Raw genomic sequence first — 21006 nt, 5'->3', positions numbered from 1 at the left:
AGAATACCCTTATTCATCCCACTGCCACTATAATGTTTAACCTTTTCTTGTTTTGTTTGCATTGGGGTTGCATTCCATAGCACCCCCCCACCCCCCACCCCATGTCACAATTCAGGAATCCCTTGCCTCCCTCCGGTGAGTGTGATGGCATCTGCTGGCCAGCTCTGATCTCTCCCTATCAGTGGTACAAGGGAAAGGTGTGGATGTGGATGGAATGGGGACAGGAAACGGCTATGCGCTATTGCCGTAGGAAACCATCGGCTAGACGGATAGCCTCGTAGGCCTGTTCACCCTCGCAAAAAAGTCTTAAAAGATCCCACTCAAGCCCCAGGTGATCTCTCCTCTTTGGCTCTGTCCTCCCCTGCCACATCACTTACTATCCTGTGCCAACAAGCGCTACACTATTTTTATTTGGTCGATTGAAGCTGGCTGTATACAAGCTGTATATAACATCACTGCCTGAAATCCATAATGAGCAATGTATAAATGAGATTTCAAATAGGACATGGGACAACCTCATTGAATGCTGATGGCTTTATTTGCAGCTCATTGAAGGAAAAAAAAGAAAAGGGGAGTGCAAACCGAAGCAAAGTGTAGAGAAAACATTGAGCGTCCCTTGTGGGACACAGTGCAGCCCAATAGGAAGAGACGCAGCTCGGCTGGTGAGGGCGTCTTTCATGCTCCTGATGTCCAGGTCAAAGGGCGAAGGTCATGCTCCAGACATGGTCAGTGGTCAGTGGAAAGAGGGGGGTGGGGTGGGTTAGCTTTTTAATGGTCAAAGAAGGTCAAATGGTTAAATCACGCTTGGTCATCGTCAGAGTCGTCCGCAGCCCCGCTGATGATGTAGGTCTGTTCATGGTGGTCAGTTTCCAGCACCTCGTCCTCGTTTTTTACGGTCCTGTGTGAGGAAGAACCAGTGGGATAATGTCAGTGGTTATGTTTCGGAGATTAATACATCTTATTTCTGGATTCATTCTGGAGAGCAGTGGCTAGCCGTTATCGTCACATACCTAATAAGTACGGTCCTTCTCTCGGTCAACTCTACAGCTTGCTCTGCGTAGGCATCGATGGCTTTCCTAGGATCTCCTGAACCGGCACCATCCAGGCACTCTCCAGACATGTTCCTCAATCCGCCCATGGTAGCCATTCCTCCACTGCCTCCCGCCACGCCCCCGGTTCTAGCGTACCCATTGGCTACTCCTGAGAGATCAGCTCCTCCAGAGCCAGTACCCCTGCCCCCACCTACACTCCTCCCACGGCCCATCCCCTCAGGGCCCGAGCCCCCCACCCGACCCACTCCCATTCCTCCTTGGCCCTCGGTGCCTGAATGTACGCCCCCGGCACTGCTGTCCAGGCCTCCATCCATGCCCCTTGACCTGACTCCGTGAATGCCTCCGCCCATTCCTCCAGCGCCAGACAGGTTGGCTCCACCTATTCCTCCAGCGCCAGTCATGTCGGCTCCGCCCATTCCTCCCATCCCCCCACTTCCCATGCCTACACCCCCAATGCCTAACCCACTCATTCCAGCTCCACCCATACCAGCACCAGTTATACCGGCACCACCCATAACAGCACCTCCCATGCCAGCACCACCCATTCCTGCATTAATGCCTGTGCCACTGATTGCTGCACTGCCCATTGTTTCTCCACCCATGCCAGTGCCTCCCATGCCGGCACCACCCATACCGGAACCAGCCATGCCGGCACCAGCCATGCCGGCACCAACCATACCGGCACCAGCCATGCCAGTGCCTCCCATGCCGGCACCACCCATGCCTCCACCACCCATACCGGAACCAGCCAAGCCGGCCCCACCCATGCCGGAACCAGCACCACCCATGCCTGCACCACCCATACCGGAACCAGCCAAGCCGGCCCCACCCATGCCGGAACCAGCACCACCCATGCCTGCACCACCCATACCGGAACCAGCCAAGCCGGCCCCACCCATGCCGGAACCAGCACCACCCATGCCTACACCACCCATACCGGCTCCAGCAACACCCATTCCTACACCACCCATGCCTGATTCACCCATGCCAGTGCCACCCATGCCCACACCTCCAATACCGGCTCCAGCACCGCCCATTCCTACACCACCCATGCCAGTGCCACCCATCCCAGCTCCCACCATGCCTACACCCCCCATACTGGCTTCAGTCATGCCAGCACCACTCATGCCCGCACCACCCATGCCTCTGCCACTGATTCCTGCTCCACCACCAGCCCCACCCATTCCCACTCTACCAGTGCCTGATTCACCCATGCCTGCACCGCCCATGCCTGCGCCACCCATTCCTACTCCACCTATGCCATTGCTACCCATGCTTGCTCCCCTCATGCCAGCACCACCCATGCCAGTCTCATTGATTCCTGCTCCACCCAGGGCAGCCCCAGCCATTGCTACGCCACCAATACCTGCTCCACCCGTACCTGCTCCCCCCATACTTTTGCCACTGGTTCCTGTGCTTCCGATGCCAGTGCTGCCCATGTTTTCTCCACCCATGCTTGTCCCAGCCCCAATGGCGCTCATGCAGTTGCTGCTCATGAACGACACATTGAGCATCATACCAGCGAGCCGCACATCTTCTCCTTCAATTAGTTTTCTGTAAGAAAGAAAAAGAACATGTGATACATTTGTCTGCTACAGTATGTATTTCTAAAAGTCTGTACATTACACTGTGCACCAATTCACCACATACAGTAGCCGCTGGTTGCTCCCCCACCTGTATGTTGTGATCTCAATCTCCAGAGCCATCTTCACATTCAGGAGGTCCTGGTATTCACGCAGGTGCAGCGCAATCTTCCCCTTGGTGGATTTTAGCTCATGCTGCAGGGCCTCAATCCGGGCCTGGCGAACAGCCACAAAAGCAACGTAAGTCAATTGTTCAACTGTTTTCACTTGATCATGTATTGAAGTGTGTGTCTGCGTTTGTGATGAACTTGTGGGCATTCACTCATTGATAAAGGTACACGTAAAACTCCTTCTCTTCACCTGCAATTCTTCCAGTTCCTTCTTGTACCTATCTTGTGCGTCGTGGATCTGGGCTTCAAGACCATCATTCTTTGTCTTCATGGAATCCAAGTCTCTCTCTTTGTTTAGGATCTTCACAGATTATACAGGATTATTATTATTAATATTAAATTATAGAAAAATATTTTGGGTAACTATTATTTTCCCGATAATAGTGATTAACTATGGTTAGGGTGTGTAATCTCAGGACTCACATCTTTCTTGGCCCCAGCTATTCCCTCTCTGATTCCGCGAACCTTATCCACATGCTTTGTGGTCTTGTTGGTTATGTCTTCAAATTTGTTTTTATACCATGCATCCATGTCCTGTAAAAAGAAACATAACTTATATGAAACCTAACACGATTATAGTTGTACACAAGATGTAAACATTTGAATGCACATCTGTCTAATTGTACCTGGAGGTTCTTGGCAGCAATGTCATCGTACTGCTTCTGGATTTGTTTTAAGGCTGAGGCCAGGTCAGGCAGGGCAAAGGCGCTCTCGGCTGATGCATGGGCTGAGTAGATCTGCTTCAAAAGTTCCTCAATTTCCTGGGCAGTGGAGAAATATAATGGGAATGGTGAAGAAGTGAAGGTATTCTGTTATTCATGAGGCCATTAGCCAATGGAATGATCTAGTTTGTGGCTGGGGTGTCCTCTTACCTTCAGGGCCCTGAAGTAAATCCTTATCCATGATCAACCAAGAGCACTAAGCACTAAACCTACTCCCCAATTTCCTGTGCATGCATATACTACATTGCGCTCTGGAAAAGGGTGTGTGTGAAAGGTTGAAGTTCTAACCTGTTGGTGGACCCGTTTCAGGAACTCAATTTCTACTTCCAGCTGCTCTAGCTGTTTCTCCAAGGCGATCCTCGAGGATGTGGCTTTGTCTACATCCTAAGGAAAGCACAGTATTGTCATTAGGTCTCTACAGAGTATAATGGTTTATTAAGTAATTAGTAAGGTTGGAGATGGATGTCCGTGTCTGTTAGCTTACAGGGCGGAAGTTCTCAATGTCGAGCTCGGCTTTCCTCCTCAGCTCCAATGCCTCCTCATACTTGATCTTTAATGATGCCAAGTTAGCAGATGTGGACTCCTTAGAGGCCAAGGCAATGTCCTGAAGATCAAGAGACCGTCAATACACCAGTGTGAGAAATGTTACGATTACCCTTTTTCTGACTCTGCCATTACTGTATTAAGCTTCTTTCATCTGAGCTAATCTAATGTGTGTGTTTGTGTGTATGTCTTTTTGTATTTGTGTGTGCTTGTGTCTGTCTCTACGTGTGTGTGTGTGTGTGTGTGTGTGTGTGTGTGTGTGTGTGTGTGTGTGTGTGTGTGTGTGTGTGTGTGTGTGTGTGTGTGTGTGTGTGTGTGTGTGTGTGTGTGTAATCAAGCCAACTAATCTATGGATAAAGCATAACTGCAGACAGCTGTACTCCATTGCACCATAACAAACTGAGGCACTTCTCCATTTGCCTGCCAGAAATAGGCCTGTTACCAGGCAGGGAACCCTGAAAGCACCAAGTTGACTTCTTGTGCTGCTACTTGGTTAATCTACTGAAGCTCTGCGAGGCGTAAACCTTGCCAGAAACAAATACATTCCTCCGGTGCGCTCTATTAGTTATTTGAAATGTGTAAATAACAAATGAAAGCGACGTTCTGACTTGACACATTTTCTCTCACCCGCTGAACTCTCATCTGTTCAGCGATCTTCTTTAGCTCCTTCAGCTGTTCCTCATAGAGGAGGCGCAGGCCCGTCGGCTTCTGGAACCGGTTCTGGTAGGCCTCGATCTCAGTCTCCAGCAACTGGTTCTTCTGCTCCAGCGATCGAACCTGCGAAAAACACGAGCTATTTTAAACCCAATCGAAACTTGGATATGGGACAGTATATTAGGGTGACCATAAAGGTACCTGTCAATGTGTGCATTGAGGTGTATATTTACTATTTCGATTAGTGTATAGATAGATTAGATGCTAATTTTCATTCATTACATACATTATATGCTATTTTATGAGTGAGACAAAATCCAGTTCCCTTGATAGGATGAACCACAACCCTGGCTGTTTGACAAACAAAGGGAGCGAACCTTGTCGATGTATACAGCCAGTCTGTCATTGAGGACAATCATTTCCCGGCGTTCGCCGTTGCGAGTGCTGAGGAACTCCTGGTTCTCGGCAGACGCCACATCCAGGTCGATGGCGGGCACTCCGTCTAAACCTATGCATGCTACGGTGCCCATGCTAGCACTGCAAAAAGATAGTAAACAAAACTCAGATTGACCCATGAGTCAGAGCCATCAAATCCGTATCCGAAGAGATATTGCTCACTTGTGTGTGAAACTACATGGCTGGTTGATGATGATGTCAATTTCATTTTGTGTTGTGTCCTGAAATAGAATGTTGAACCTAGAGGTGCAGTATTGATTGCTCATGAAACACAATCTGTTTGTGCTTGCTATTTTGATAAAGCACAATTTACAGTATACCTATATTACATTTACAAATTCTCTCATGTTTATGTGATTATATATTATAGTAACATAAAACTTACATCAAACATAAAGGTAAATCCTGGTATACAACAATCAGGGCCAAGCAGCCCACTATGTTTGTGGTCTTTGTGGACTATCCATACACACCTATCATTGTGGACTGAGCCAGCTTACCTTGATCCAGGTACACCGGTCCTCGCAGACTGAGCCAGCTTACCTAGATCCAGATAAAGTCTTTGCAGACTGAGCCATTTTACCTAGTTCCAGATAAAGTCTTTGCAGACTGAGCCAGCTTACCTAGTTCCAGATATAGTCTTTGTGGACTGAGCCATCTTACCTAGATCCAGACACACCTGTCTTTGCAGACTGAGCCAGCTTACCTAGATATAGAGTCTTTGTGGACTGAGCGCGCTTACCTAGATCCAGACACACGGGTGGTCCTTCTTGCAGCAGAGGTGGTCCTTCTTCCCATCGACTCTGTGCGCGTGCTGCCGGCTCCAGGGCAGCGGGACACACCGACAGAAGCGGTGCGGCCATTTCTCCGGGTAGGGGACGGGCTGGACACCCGGACCTGGTAGGACGAGCTGGAGCTGTCCTCGAAGTGACGGCGGTAGGACGAGATCCTTTCCGGACTGTGACTCATGGTGGTGGTGGTGGTGGTGGTTGTACCGTTTGGCCCCTTGTACACAGTAGGGAATGTGGGCGGATTTTGTTCACTTTTAGGTCTGGAACTTTAGTCTTCCTCTTTAGAACCTAGGCAGACCTCACCCCAAGCTTTTATAGTTTCCAACAAGGCCGGGCCCAGCGGCTTTCAGCAAGGCCAGCTTGGAACATGACCCAGTGCGTGTGGAATCTCTTACCTCTGCAGCAGCTCGAAATGCCATTCAGATATCTAGCAGCTACCCGTGATGATCTTGTGTTAAGATTGATGAACGCAAACATTTTGGGATGTAGCACAGGGTATCGGGCCTGCTTTTCTATATTTGAGGTATCATGCCTGACCTCTGCTTCCCGTTTAATCGTTTGACAAGCGCAATACAACCAAAACGGTATGGCAGGAGTTGTAGTTCTCCAAATCGTAAGAGTATACACTGGTAGGGAGACAGGGTGCAGTCAGGGGCTGTGACGTCATGTAATCTGATTGGAACCTTAATTGCCTCTTCAGCACTAAAGTCAGTATGTGCTGAAGAGCCCACTGTCAGGTATAGACAAAGAACCCTGGGGAGATTTAACAAGACTTAGTACTCATTAGTCCTTTTTAAAATAAGCATGTACAAAAAACTTAACGGCCTCATTGTGGGAAATTAATGAATGGATATGGGGAAGGTTGGAGGGTCATAGTGGAGTTTCACAGTTGAAAGGGATAGGAGAGACCTTTTTGGTCCAGTCTTTCCAGAGTGCTGCTAATTGACACCTACATGGCCACCAAAGGGTCAGTTAATCCAGCTATCTATACATAGGTTTATCTCTATCAGAATGTACTGCCAACACGCAAGGAGGCAAGGCAGATACGTGTTGTTGTTGTCGTTTTCTCCCTTTGACCTCACTTCTTGCATCAGGGTGCCACTCATGAGAAGCCTCAATGTTTCAGGGACGTGAACTGCGTTTCCCACACGCTATATCCAAATTACATCATTGGCTATTATTACTTCCCAATACATCATCCTTTCAAATGCATATTTTTTCCATGATATTCTCCCTTTTTTCATTAATGTTTATGAAAAATCCTACCTAGTCCTCAATCATCTACCTAAAATATGAGACGATAATAATAAACAATCCTATAAACTTGATAAGACGTCACTAAATATGACATTAACTATCGGTCTAATGGCCTTTACTCACCTAGCAGCATATAGGTTCATAATGCTTCCCACTGGGTGATCAGTTTGTTAGTTACAGAGTGCTGTAGTCTAGTAACTAACAAAGAAACCTATGTGTATACACGTCAGTTGCTTCAACTAGAAAGAGACTTGTCATATTCCCATGGAGGATGACCTAATCACCTGGAATTGTTTATTGCAAGTCAGTGACAAATTCATACTGTGATGCAGCGACTATAAGGAATGGCTATTGAATTCAATAAATCATCCCAGCTTTTCTCAAACAACCAATAAACACTTTTTTTTATTTTTATATATTTTATTTCAGTTGAAGTCACCTGAATAAATACATGTCACTGTTTATTCAAAATAAACAAGGCATTTAAACCAAACCATCCAATTGAATTTTTTTTATTGAATCATACTGGCAACAAGGAATTTGTGAGTCCTATATTTAATTTTAAGAATTAAATATAGGACTCATATGTTAACTCAATATACTGAATCAAAATTTCACATTTAATGATTTCAGATCAATTCTACAGCGATAGGCATTTGCATAGATTCTCTGAAAATGGCAGTTGCTGGTTAAGAATGAATGCTTAAATATAGATATATCAAAACAAAAACAATAGCTGAAATAATGACCAACCTGTGTACTAGTAGATTCTTATACAAAATCATTTGTAAAGTTTGTAAAGTATTGCTTTTTGAGTGAGTACAGATAAATATGAGACAAAGGAGCTAGCAGTTCGCATTGTCGAAAGCTTCAACGACGATCATGAACCCTCTGGTCTGACAGTACAGATTGTTTAAAAATGTATAATAAATTATTAAATCAAATAAGCGTTACTGCTTTATTGCAAGCAAATAATAATTTGCCAAATACGCTTTCATTTTCAGTATTGAGGCACCAACATATAGACTGATCGGCGTAGTGTATTCCGTCATATTGAAACAGGATTTTCTTGGCATTTTAAGCAGAATTTAGTCACTGAGATGAGGCATTCGTGAAGTGCCCGGACAGTCCTGGCCACGGACATTCATAGTCACGTTAAACCTTAACATTGTTGAGCGATGCGTGAAGGAAATTGCCATATGGCACTGCAGTTCACGCACTATCAATTAGGTTTAAGCTGCTCATTTTGTGCCCATTCTTGCCATCCACCAGGGTAATGCAGAACACTGAAAAGATAAAAGAAAGGAAGTTAGAACATCATTTGTTAATATTTTCTTACCATAAGAGATTATTAGAGATCGTGTGTAAATTCCCATTTTGGGAGTATTTTTTATTTATTTGTATCTGATTGTATTCATCTTTTACAGAGTGTATATATACACCTCCCATAGGGTCAACTCTATGTACCAGTGACTGTGCGAAGGGTCAATGTTTAGACCTTGATTCCAATAAAGCTGGCATTTGAGTCACGTAGTAAACTGCACTTACTCTTTGTATCCCAGCAGTGTGGCCGTGTTTAGCGCCTTCTTGCTCCTGATGCCAGCAAGGCAGGAGAAGACGATCTTATCAGCCGGCTCTGGCATATCACCTCCATACCTCTCCTTGAAGTCTTCAGGGTTAAGTTGGAGGGCGGCATCTACCTGGGCCACTGTGGAGAACATTGAAGCCCATATAAAAAAAAAACAGACCTTAGTACTTCTAGACATCTATACAGGCTTCACGTCCTATATTGATCTGATAATGTAAATTATAGTAGCATGTTAATCACCAACGTTACCCACCTACCTAGAAACAACCTTCCTTAGGACCAAAACAACTGAATGTTATAATAGGAGCATCATAAGTTGGTTTGATAAATATATACACTCACGAGGAACGTTAATGGACCCTGGGATGGTGCCATACTCCCTAAGCTCCCACGGCTCCCGGACATCTATGACCACAGCAGTCCGACCAGCAAGATCCTGTTTGAGCTGATCGTAGCTCACATCTGTGTTTGTTGTGGAGCTCAAATTGCGTATTGACCATTTAGTAGGCAGCACATCTGGGGTTAAACAGACGTTGACAGTCAAACATTCCTCCCCAGTTTAAAAAACGACAACAGCAGGTAGCACATTACAAACGGTCTGAGTCGTTTCCTTGGACATTTACCTGAAATAGAGGAGCGAGTGTTAGGAAGGCTTCCCAGTGGTCTTGTTGAGAGACAGGCAACATGAACGCCCTCACTGTTCAACAACAACAACCTTGGTATTACACCAGCGTATCTCCAACAACCCCTGAGAGCCATGAAATCAATAAAAAATAAGATATGTGTAGAAATGTGTACTGCTTTCCCTCAAACTACAAAGACTTGTAGTTTGACTTGTAGTCGTGAACAACACTAATGCACCGAATCAGGCGTCACATAAAATACGTAATGCGCATGCGTTGAACTACGGTTAGATGAAGGGCAAAAATCCATTCGCTATTACACTGTAGGTTTATAGTTTGATGATTACACAGTAGTACCAAATAGTATAATAGCGCAGGTAATAACACACTGCGTAGTGATGTTGAAGTCGTAGGATTCGACAGTAGCTGTTATTAGGCTAAACAAGTATTAGATTAAATTACGATACTTTCGCTGTAAAGGCAAAGCGGGCCACCGTATAGCGTCACATGTTGACAGTCTGGACCACGTGACTGTTGATGGCCCCAGCTCGAGCCGTCCGGAACAGTGTCGTAAATTCCAGAACCAACCAAAGTGTGGTCAATAAAACAGCTTTTTGTGAGGATACCATCTGAATACACCAACTAAACACCCGCATTTTAATGTTAACACTTGATGAACGCAGTGGGTTGTCTCTGGCAAGCCTTGAGCTAGCGTGTGGCTACTAGCAAGAAAGTATTGGAAACTAAATACTTATCTTGTATTGGCCCATAAGACAGAGCAAGAGTAAAGGGGTGAGTTGACAGAGTATTATCAATGACAAATGTGTTTGATTCAATATTTTACTTAGGAAAGTCGATACCTGTCCGCTTTCCAGAAGTTAATGCGGATACATGAGGCCTTTCCTTGTGTCATGTGTCCTGCTCCCTATGTCCTACTAGCTTCCATAGATCACTTACCATCCTTGATCACTGCCCAGTGCCCACCTTTCAACCCCTCGGCTGCACATCAACCAACATTAGGATATGAAACATGCATTTACCAAACCATTTGGAATCTCGCTAGTTTTAGTTGTATATTGTTGACGGTTCTTGACTGTGGTATTAGTTCTAGAATGACCCGAGTATAAATCCTCATACTCCCCGCTCCAGATGCGGCTGAAGGAGTCTTTGGTTGTAGAATTGCATCATGTATAAATCCTCATACTCCCAGCTCCAGATGCGGCTAAAAGACCCATTCTCCCTGAGAGCCGCCGACATGACCAAGCGGACTAATCGACCCAGGAAGCCTCGGGATGAGGACTCATCGGATGAAGTCAGCGGTATGGTCGGCCAAGAAGTGTTGAATCTGATATTTATGTCACTTCGTGTGGCAACTTTAATGTACTACGAGCCTGACGTGAATTACTGTGAATGTAATTTTTTTACACATTGATGGGTTTCATACATTGTCAGGATAAAAGGCAGCATTATGCAAAACAAATATACCCTTCGTGATACTGCCATGTCTTTATTGTAACTTATATTCATCATTTTGCATTGAGGACTAATTTGCTTCAAAAATTTGAATGTAAGATGAATTAAAGTACTTTGGATAGTGTAGGGGTTATTGCAGTACTATTTTCAAGAGAAATTCTGCACAAACCAAACATACCTGTTTGGTTTGTGTCTGTGGTTATTGTCAGCAGACAACAGCCATTCTGCAAGGTTGCCTTATGTGCCTTTCATCTCTTTGAAGCACTGCTTGCACATTTTTTTGTTCCTTTCTTCATCTGATTTGTTCCGACAATAATACGATAGGTCATTACCGGAACCTTCTTCACTAAGAACTTTGGCTTGCCTTGTGACAAAAGTTCAGTGCAATGATAATGTGAGTGTTTATATATATAATGTGAAATGTTATTCAAATCTTTTTTAATTAACCTGATCCTTAGGTTTGACCTGCCAGCATGTGAGCAAGGCAGTAGACCTGAGCTCAGTGAAGAAGATGGTGAGCGCCAGCATGTGGTCAGTGTGCTCTGACTGCCTCAGGGAGAGAGCCTTGATCGATGGGGAGCCTGCATGTTCCCATGACATCCTGGTCTGCCTCAAGTGTGGATATCAGGTAAAATAGGGTGCTCCTTTCTAAAATATATATATATTGAGTACAATTGTAAATCTAGGTATGAAATGACAAAACAGAATATGAATGCAATTATTTTTTTATTGAAATTCACAGCACTCATTGTGGCTTATCTGTTTTCCATACTTAATAATTTCACCTACAGGGCTGTAACCAGTCAGAGACCCAGCACTCTACCAAGCATCACCACGCTCTCCACTCAGAGTCCCACTTCATCACCATCAGTCTCAGCACCTGGAAGGCCTGGTAAGAAGAAGCTTGTCTTGAAACTTGATCTGAAAGATTTTAGGGATGAACCAACATGACATGTATTGACCAAGGCAGATATTCATAGACCAAGAGAGGCTGATACTGGTTATCATTTTCCCATACAACCCACCAGGCACTGGATTTTTTTTATTTATTAAAGACATAGTACATCATTTTTTCCCACTAGGCAGCTCTCAATCAAAACAATAACAAAATAAACAGTTTGATGATGTTGTGAAGTAGCATGAGACATTGACTTGTCTTTTTTTTTGCCACCATTGCCACTGAAAATCATTCTGAAGTGTCTCAAGGAGAAGTCATGTTCACACACAAGTTAATGTATTTAAGTTTTACTGGCGTTTATTTTAAGTCACTTTATTCACTTTGTGTGAAGTCGATAGTGGATGAGTCGACTGCCCAAACAGCTGTAGAAAATGTATTGTGGCTGAATCAGTCGCGGGTATCCCAGAGTTATCCGTTGTAATAAATATCAGACTATGAGTTTTATGAGCGTTGTGTTCACCGGGATCAATCTGGGCGTTTACAAAGAAATTCCTTAATTCATATTATCGGCACATGAATATGGTTTCCAAATGATAAATGGCAGCAATCTAGCCTTTATTTTCATATTTTCCCTTCAGTCTCTGCCCACTGGTAGAATTTATTTTGTAACTTTTTATTCAGTTTCATGAGTGCAAAAGTAGATAGTGCTGGTTTAATCTTAAATGTCTCCTTTGTCTTTGACTGATGGGAACCTCTCTGGCTTTGTTTGGGGCTGCGTCATTTAAACAGGTGTTTTGAATGCAATGAAGAGCTCTCCACTCACTGTAACAAGAAAGCTTTGGCTCAGACCCTGGACTTTCTACAAAAGCACTCTGTCAAGGCAACATCAGGTACTGTGCATAGTTTTTTGGTGGCATGCATACACGCACACAATACATTTTGTATCAAGCACCCAATCATTTTTTTTGTCAAACCCATCCACAAGGTAAGTTAAGTATTTTTTAATATTAATATTAGACCTTCAAATCGAATAACGTATAATTTACAATTAGATGGGTATCTGTCAATTGTACAAGTATTTATGAACAGAAAATGCATAAAAATATATGCTGAAATAAACCATGAACACTGAAGAGAAAGTCATAATAACCCTGGTCATAATTGAACCCCTGCTGTAGTTAAGATATAATTTTGACCAGATATACTCCCCCTGGTGGGGAAAGCGAATACCCCCTTTCTTTCCACTTGTGCCCCTAATGTTGTGTTCTAGGGACATCTCAGGTTTGCATTGTGTGAGACTATTGTGTTATATGTTTATTGTTCTGTATGTATCTACTAGTATCCTGTAGTACAATGAAGGGAGAGTTTCTCTTCTTGGAGCTTGGTTCAACACTCACAAGTCTCTCAAATCATGTTTTGTTTGGCCCAATATAGCCGAATACTTTTACAGTATCACAACTAAATATCTGAGAAAAGCCCCTCAAATCTTTATGATTTGATTCCATTTATTTTGTTTCTTTTCCATATGCAGCTACTTTGACAGTACCCTGGCGGTGTATTGTCAGCCTTGCTGCTTTTTACCTTAATATGGCCACCTGAACCCCCCCCCCCCTCTACCCCATCCCAGCCAGTCATCTAGCAGATGCCCTTGGCCACCCAAGGCCCTCCAACCCCAGGCCCTGCTCTCTATCCTGTTTTTGTGCTGGCATTCTGGTCTATCCCGGCATGTCAAGCCCCCTTAGGTCTGATCACTGTGCTCGCTCTTCATTATGCATCCGTGTCTTGCTGTCTCTTTTTTTTTCTCTGGATGAAAACGGTGTTCTGTCCCAGGCCTGACCAGGTCTTGGTCACCTATCAGTCGCACAGCCAGGCGGTATAGTAGCCGTGACCCCCACCACCCCCTCTCTTCCTCTCTGCATGGCTGCACTCATTAGAGGAATTAGGCGCTTGAGTGCGGCGCTTCGCGGCTGGGTTCCCTGAAGAACGAGAGCAGCTGTGGCAGGGATCAGCCACGCTGCTCTGTAGCTCTTCGTCTCTTTCTGGCCTTCCATCGCTGTCTGCTTTCCCCTTGCTCCCTCTGCTCCGTCCCTCTCTCTGTTCTCTTGTGTGGCTCACCACCCCTGGGCCCGTGTGCTGCACTTGTGGGAGCTCCGGTTTCTCAACAAGTAGAAGGGGCCGGAGACTAACAGCTGGAGTAGGCTGACACACGTGCCACACACACACACACACACACACACACACACACACACACACACACACACACACACACACACACACACACACACACACACACACACACACACACACACACACACACACACACACACACACACACACACTCATAGATGTGCACACACACTCATAAATGTGCAAACATGCACGCACACAGAGGCACAGGCATTCATGTAGGTATGTGAAAAATCAAACTTATATTTGAAATATATTGTTTTGTTTTATTTTATTTCAGACATAAGATAAATATTTAAATTTATCACTGGAATATCAGTAGAATATCAGTAGAATTACTTGTAACTGGCCTATAGATTCAGGTTTAAGTTGAGGGGGTTTAGTTGCTCAAATGGCAGAATTTACAACACATACTCCCATTTACATGCACATAAAGAGGGGTTGTTAAGAATCTTTATTCTCTGTGACCTTGCCGCAACATTGAAGCCGTAAGCAAATAATTATTCCCCATAGCTGAAGACGTTGTAGGTTTTTTTTGTTTGTATTTCTTTGAGCGCTATTGTTCAGATATTCCGGAGGTTAGGCCAACAGAGAACCGGTTGCTCAATGGAGCCAGTCTGTTGGCTTGGCCAGTCAGTCACCATCCACGCCATACCCTGTATACCACTTTAAGTCACTCAAAAGTCACCTTTTCTGCTGTTTGATTATACCATACCGGCCGCTGCCGGCGAACTGGGTGAAGAAGCGGCTGACCATTGTGGTAGCAAAATGGACCATCAATGTCGAGGCGCTTTTGAAATTGCATTTCATGCTGAAGGCCAGGTTTGAGTCCCATGCTGTTGTCGTGCTCTCCTTTTTTGCCCAAGCACAAAGAAACCACAGCAGGGAATTCGTCAGAATCCATAATAGTTTGGCACAACAACAGCTTAGGGAAGAAAGAAAACCTATTTACTATGCTCTGTAACCATCAAGGCCTCGGCTCAAGTACCGGAGTCCCAGTAGAAAGTGAATTGTCCCCTGGGAGCCAGGCTCCAGCATGTAACACAGCTGGGGTGTTTGTGTAGCTCAAAGAAAGCATTGCGTCTGAATAGGCATCGGGGCTTGTCGATAGCGGTCTTCTGCCAATTTTCTTACCTGGTTACTGGTAAAAGCTCTCATCAGTACCGTAATCCTTTTTTCTGTTTGGAGTGTCTAAATTAAAATAAGGCTATATTTGCTTACTTTATACAAAGGAGATGTTTCGAAGGTTATTTTTTTTAGTATATTATTGGTCTGGCAATACACATCAGACTTGAAGCCGGAATGGTTTCCTGCCAAAATTCATAAATTATTAATGAAATTATTATTTTTAGTTTTGTACTAAATTGTGAAGTTTCCTGTATTATAAAGGAAACAATCATATTTTGCATGGATTGAGTTTCACATTAGATGTGTCCTTGCACCATCCTTGAAGCTGTTTATTCATTTAAACATACAAGCAATCCTATTTCTAAATATTTGTTTCAATTATCTTTCAATTATTTTATTTTAATGTTATATTATAAAATTTGTCCATCCTGATTTAAAGTTCCTTTTGGCTGTATTTTATGTCATAAGATATTTAATAATTTGGGTTTGTATAGGGTTCTTCTATTGCTTTGATATTGTATATTTTGCTATTGTCTTATGGCATTGTTTGAACACATCCTTATATATCATAATGGTTTCGTAGTGTAATTAAATGGATTGAGCCACATCTATGTAACACTCCCTAAGGCTGCCTTAAGTGCTATGGATGTTATGCCTGTCCTTGTTCCACAGGGCTACCCATGTCGGCGTCAACCAGCGTCTCAGAAGCAGTGAGGGGGGTTAGGTGTCGTGCTCAAGGACACTATGACAACACATTAAAGAAGATGAGCTTTCTAATGAAAAAGCTTTGTGTATGACATATTTGGCTCTCGAAAAGATTGCCCATGGTGACTAATGCGCTAACAAATTCTTCAGATAGCTTAGTCCTAGTGGTTGTACCAGAGGGTGGGCTGTCAGCGGGGCCTGTTTGTCAGTCACTAAGAAGCCTGTCCCCTGGTGGTGCTTTCACAGAGGTAATCAAGGGTGAATTTGTCTTTATCCCCACCACCGCACACAGAAGTAGGCCAGTTAGTGGGCAGCGGGAGCTCTGTGCAGCCTTGCGTGTGCATGCGTGCGTGAGCACGAGGGTCCGTGCATGCCTGGTGCACGTGCAATCGCGGTGCCGTTGCGCTCGGAATCTCTTGGCCTCAGATGGCAAGGAAACAGGATTTTCATGCCCCACGGTCACAACAAATTAACAAATTATTAAGACATCCATGGCCTTCCTCTTGACTGCATGCTCTGTGCTGCATGCGGGGAGCTGGCCTCGGCTCTCCAAACTGCTGCCCTGTAAATGAGAACGCGGACATCATGCACCATGCACTGCCACACCAACTGACTCTGCTCCACTGGGAAACACGTCAGAAGTCTTTAATTATTATTATCCATTTTGTGTGTGTGTGTGTGTGTGTGTGTGTGTGTGTGTATTTATGTATGTGTGTCAGAATGCTTTCTCGGGTCCCCAGGGACAGGCTCCACAGTGTCCCTTCAGCCCATATTGGGTGGCTGAGCGAGGAGGGCCAGGTGGTGGACGCAGGGCGTGCTGACATTTGCCTGGCCCTGGAACGCTGCAGGGAGAGGAAAAATCTGTGTTTCCATATGCTTATGCTTGTTACGGCACCACACTGACACACCCACACACACGCGCACACACAAATACACAAACACACTCCTCGCTGCCCGTGTCCTTCTCCGAGGCCAGATGGCTGCCCAGAGTAATGTTTACCTTGGGTGATGGTCCCAGATGCACAGTGTGTCCATAGGCGTCCCCATCCCACTCAGAATCCTTTGGACCCCTTTCCAAGCTTCCAGTTTCTAGGCTGGATAAGACTCAACCTAGCCTCAACCCTTTGCACTTTCATTTCCGCCTATCTGGATCTTCCCCTCCACAGACTGTCTCCAGAAGTGAACCCACCGTCATGCGATTCCTCCTCACGAGTGCAGTAGTTTGTGTTGTGAGCCTGGATGCAGCGGCCTCTGTGCTGCTTGTTCTCGATGCATTGTGTGAGTGTTGACATATGGTTGCTCCCTGATGGCACTGGCAAGAGATAGACATCGGCCCCCAGATGTTGCCAGTGTAGTGAGCCAGATGCTTTTGGCACCACTGGATAGACCGCCGTAACAGCCAGTCATCCCAGCAAGCTGAACCCCCCCCCCCCCCTTCCCCCCCAGTCCTGTTATTGAGCACAAGGCCTGCCAGGGGACGTGTGTCCCCCGTCGATTAAAGTTGGCGGCATTGAAAGACTTGTTCGGGATGTCAGAGAAACATTCAGAGAGATTTTGTAAGTAGTGGTGGGGCACAGTAATCTATTATTTGTTGATGGTGGTAAAAATGTGTGTAAAATAATAGAAGCCTGTCCCCAATACGGTCGGTAGTCGATAATTAGAAATGCAAATAGTAGGCTGGGCTTGTAGTTTATGTTTGAGCGTAATTGAGCAAAACTCGTGCATTGAATGCATGAGTGAGATGGTAGGAGGAGGATAGATAAATGCTTACACCTTTTCAGATCATGAACATGCTTGACTAATCTGGATAGTATTGCAACTACAATATACTTCTATTTCCTGTTTGGCACCACTCCATATTTAGGGTTATGCAGTAGCAACGATTGTGCCCCAGTAAAAGCAAGTTGTTGTTTTTTTTATCCAAAGCGACTTACATCAGTTAATTCACCGATGGCACACCGACGGCAGAGTCAACCATGCAAGGCGACAGCCAGCTCGTCAGGAGCAGATAGGGTTAAGTGTCTTGCTCAGGGACACATCAATACTCAGCTAAGAGGAGCTGGGGATCGAACTAGCCTTGTAACCTTTCGGTTACAAGACAACTGCTCTACCTCCTGAGCTAAGCCGACCCCCATATTTCCCTGTAGTTCTGAAGAAAAAGTACATTGACTTGGAAGAATTAAAAACCCCTAGTTCAACAAATGCATGTGAATGAATGGAACCTTTAAAAAGTTTAGATTTTGTGAGAAGGTCAAGGACACCATCTTCATACATGTCTTTAAAATAACCAGATTTCCAAGCTTGAATAATACGCTCATGAACCATACTTGATAAGATGTATACTAACTTAAATATTGGAAATGCTGTTTAAAATGTTATTGTGTTATTTATTTCAAGGATCACACATGGCCTCAACATAGCCTTGGCAACATCAGAAAAGGCAACATGGTTATAAAGATTTTTTTTGGATGATTCTGGACTTAAGTAAGTTAATGGTTAGGTGTTTGACAAAGGAAAACAAATCTACAAATTAAATGCATTCACTTTCCAATCCCTGTGACCCAGAGTGTGTGTGTGTGTGTGTGTGTGTGTGTGTGTGTGTGTGTGTGTGTGTGTGTGTGTGTGTGTGTGTGTGTGTGTGTGTGTGTGTGTGTGTGTGTGTGTGTGTGTGTGTGTGTGTGAGAGTGAGAGAGATTGCACGCACGCACTTTGTTAAGGTCTTCTCAGCCTTGAGGAAGAAGAAAAGGCTCAAAATAGAAAGGCCAGTACGGGAATGAGCTGCTGATAAAGTAATGGTGATTCTAGTGTAATGTCTTGTAAATGAGGGCTGGTTTCTTGCTTTCAAGGAAAACATGCAAAGGTCAATGCCATTTTAACGTTAAAGGCAAACGAGGGTTACATTGCAGATTATGATGGCTTTATGTGTTGGGTTCACCCTACCAACGGTGGAGGGACTGAAAGGGTCCAGGGTTGGGAGCAAACAGCCAACCTGCCCTCTTGAAAGGTTGATGTACTTGAAGTGTTGCTGGGCTGAACCCCATTCAACACATCCCTTTCCACATTCAGAAGTACTCGGGTTCGGTTAAATGTGTACGGAAATGAGGGAGTGCTTATATACATTCAGAAATGAAACTCTGCCATACATACTTTTGTGCTTGTCACACTGTCCAAAAATTATGATGATGGTGAAGAGACCCATTGAGGAGATGCTACTAGGTATTAATATGATGGTTATAATGGTAGTAATAATGGTAAAACATTGGGTGCAAGGAAAGCACAAGAGGGTGTGGAGTGTGTAGGATTTACTTTTTATCAATATTTCTTAAATTATTATTTTGTCTTTCAGAAAGTATTTGTTTTATAGGCAAAAGTTTGAATAAATACATCTGACATCTATATTATTGCATCAACATGCCATGAAACAACAAAGACATCAAAAATTACTAACTATGCAGTTATTATACAGCATTGAATATAGCTACCAAGGATGTTCCTAAGAATGGAAATAAATAGATGAAATTCAAGCTCAAATGTAATCATGGATGTAAATCAAGTACTTTACAATAGTAATACTATGGGGACATAGTATGTAATGCTAGTTCCTTCTCTTAAACACAAACTATGAAAGTAACGCATTAAAGGTGCCCACCTGGTCATTGTAATCAGGTAGTTATTATTGTAAACCTTCTGGTATTATCATATCATTAACATATCATTAACATAATATTAGCATATCATTTGTTAATGCTACCGAAGCTAGGCTAGTGTTTCTAGGTGAAGATGTGGATGGGTGTGAGCACGCATTAGGCAGCTTGCAGTCTCTTGGAGCATGAAAGACATGCTAAGTAGTGTAAAATGTAGCATTCTGAGTTGGGAGCAAAGGGGAGATGGGTGCTGTCTCCTTAATCTCCCTACAGCCTTGGGTCTTCTCACTTGTTTTGCTCATTAATGCCTAATGTGACGGAACACCACTTGTCTCTCCCTTGACTAGCCGGCCTGATGAGAATTCAATTAGAAGGGATGAGCCGGGTGAATTTGTTAATCGTTTATTTGCATGGCTCAGACCATGCCTTGTTTGCATACCCAAGGCAAGCTTGTTCACAGTGCAGCTATGGTGCTTGTGGTTGGCTAGTTATGCAGTAGATTAGATTTGGAGGAGACGTGTTGATTCAGTTGAGTGGCGGTGTACATGTGATAATTTCAAAGTAGTTATTGTCCACTTTTTTAACTATCTATACTTATCTGACTATAAAGATGGTCTATGGATTAGCCAATGTTTTTGTTGAATTAACTTGTTGATTTGGACAGATTAAATAAATAGATTAATAATTTTAACGTGGCTATATCCATCCATTAAAGTACTTGCCAATATTGACTCATGGTGTTCGCTATAATAATCCAATCACTGATTTTGTAATGGCTATAATTAATATGAATACTATTCCTAACCGCACACCTAATGAATGAAGTGTAGTTACAGCTGTGCAAGTATAACACTTGGCTAACCTTGACAGTGGCTTAAATAATGATCTACCATTGCTTCCCTGTTTCAGTCCATCAGTAGTTCAGAGTTAGCTGCTTTGGGGTTAGTTTCACGTGGGGCTCAGGACTAACAGCTGGCTCCAGAGAGTCCTCTTCTCATCCACCACTACAACCTCTGCCCCTCCCTGCCGAGCAGCAGAGATTCCTCCAGCTGTCATCTGCTCTCCCAGATGACCTAGCTCTCTGTCCAGCTGCCACCCCAGCACCACACTCTCGCAGCCCTTCAGCCTCTGCCTGTTCCCCCCCCGCTCTGGGCCTCCATCTCCAAAGTTAGCTGCTCCCTGGCCCCCAGCCCCAGCCTCCACAGGGAGTGCACATCCGACACCAAGCAACACCTCTTTGAGACCTGGTCATGAAGCTAGGGTCTGCGGCCTGATGAAGGCCACAACAGCCATAGTCTAACTCTGATTTAAAGGAATGCTGCGGTTCACATTGCGTTCCCATTGCCTTTCTGTGAGAGTTTGAGTGTTTTGGTTTTCTTGTTACACAGCCTTATCCGAACCAGACAGCCTTTTATGTAAACTATTTTTTTCTAAGAGGGATACATTTTTCACGGAAATGTTGTTGTGCAGTGTTTGAAGCTTATTTTTACGTTTTCACTTTTTATTTCTCTTTCCTTTTTTTAAGGGTTTGT

At 44.3% G+C, this 21006-nt stretch overlaps 3 protein-coding genes across 5 annotated transcripts in view; 1 reads left to right on the top strand and 2 right to left on the bottom strand.

The window, feature by feature from the left end:
• Positions 1-576: 576 nt before the first annotated feature.
• zgc:172323 (uncharacterized protein LOC564165 homolog) lies at positions 577-6228 on the bottom strand. The gene is made up of 14 exons (XM_056602939.1): positions 5923-6228; positions 5102-5255; positions 4698-4847; positions 4012-4131; positions 3816-3911; positions 3432-3566; positions 3229-3339; positions 2996-3106; positions 2727-2851; positions 2503-2606; positions 1672-1908; positions 1336-1575; positions 1011-1053; positions 577-898 (listed from the first exon to the last, which is right to left on the bottom strand). Exons 1-14 carry the CDS (start codon positions 6147-6149, stop codon positions 799-801), a joined length of 1953 nt encoding a protein of 650 aa, XP_056458914.1. The 5' UTR covers positions 6150-6228; the 3' UTR covers positions 577-798.
• A 1399-nt stretch (positions 6229-7627) lies between these two features.
• On the bottom strand, positions 7628-9935 carry tstd3 (thiosulfate sulfurtransferase like domain containing 3). Its single transcript, XM_056603176.1, has 4 exons — positions 9440-9935; positions 9159-9332; positions 8777-8936; positions 7628-8514 (listed from the first exon to the last, which is right to left on the bottom strand). The coding sequence occupies exons 1-4, from the start codon at positions 9573-9575 to the stop codon at positions 8451-8453; spliced, it is 534 nt and encodes a 177-aa protein (XP_056459151.1). The 5' UTR covers positions 9576-9935; the 3' UTR covers positions 7628-8450.
• The window catches only part of usp45 (ubiquitin specific peptidase 45), a 30780-nt gene continuing 19529 nt past the window's right edge, over positions 9756-21006 (top strand). For 2 of the 3 annotated variants that reach the window (XM_056603172.1, XM_056603170.1), the window contains exons 1-5: positions 9759-10231; positions 10650-10758; positions 11371-11540; positions 11704-11804; positions 12600-12700. In XM_056603172.1, the coding sequence (XP_056459147.1) occupies positions 10656-10758; positions 11371-11540; positions 11704-11804; positions 12600-12700 (475 nt within the window). In that variant the 5' untranslated portion in view covers positions 9759-10231; positions 10650-10655. Of the gene's footprint in view, positions 10232-10649; positions 10759-11370; positions 11541-11703; positions 11805-12599; positions 12701-21006 lie in introns of all 3 variants that reach the window. The other variant, XM_056603171.1, reaches the window with a different exon arrangement.

Source organism: Gadus chalcogrammus, chromosome 11 (assembly GCF_026213295.1).
Source record: "Gadus chalcogrammus isolate NIFS_2021 chromosome 11, NIFS_Gcha_1.0, whole genome shotgun sequence".
In the NCBI taxonomy this organism is placed as follows: Eukaryota; Metazoa; Chordata; class Actinopteri; order Gadiformes; family Gadidae; genus Gadus; species Gadus chalcogrammus.
This window is presented reverse-complemented; position numbering and strand designations above follow the sequence as displayed.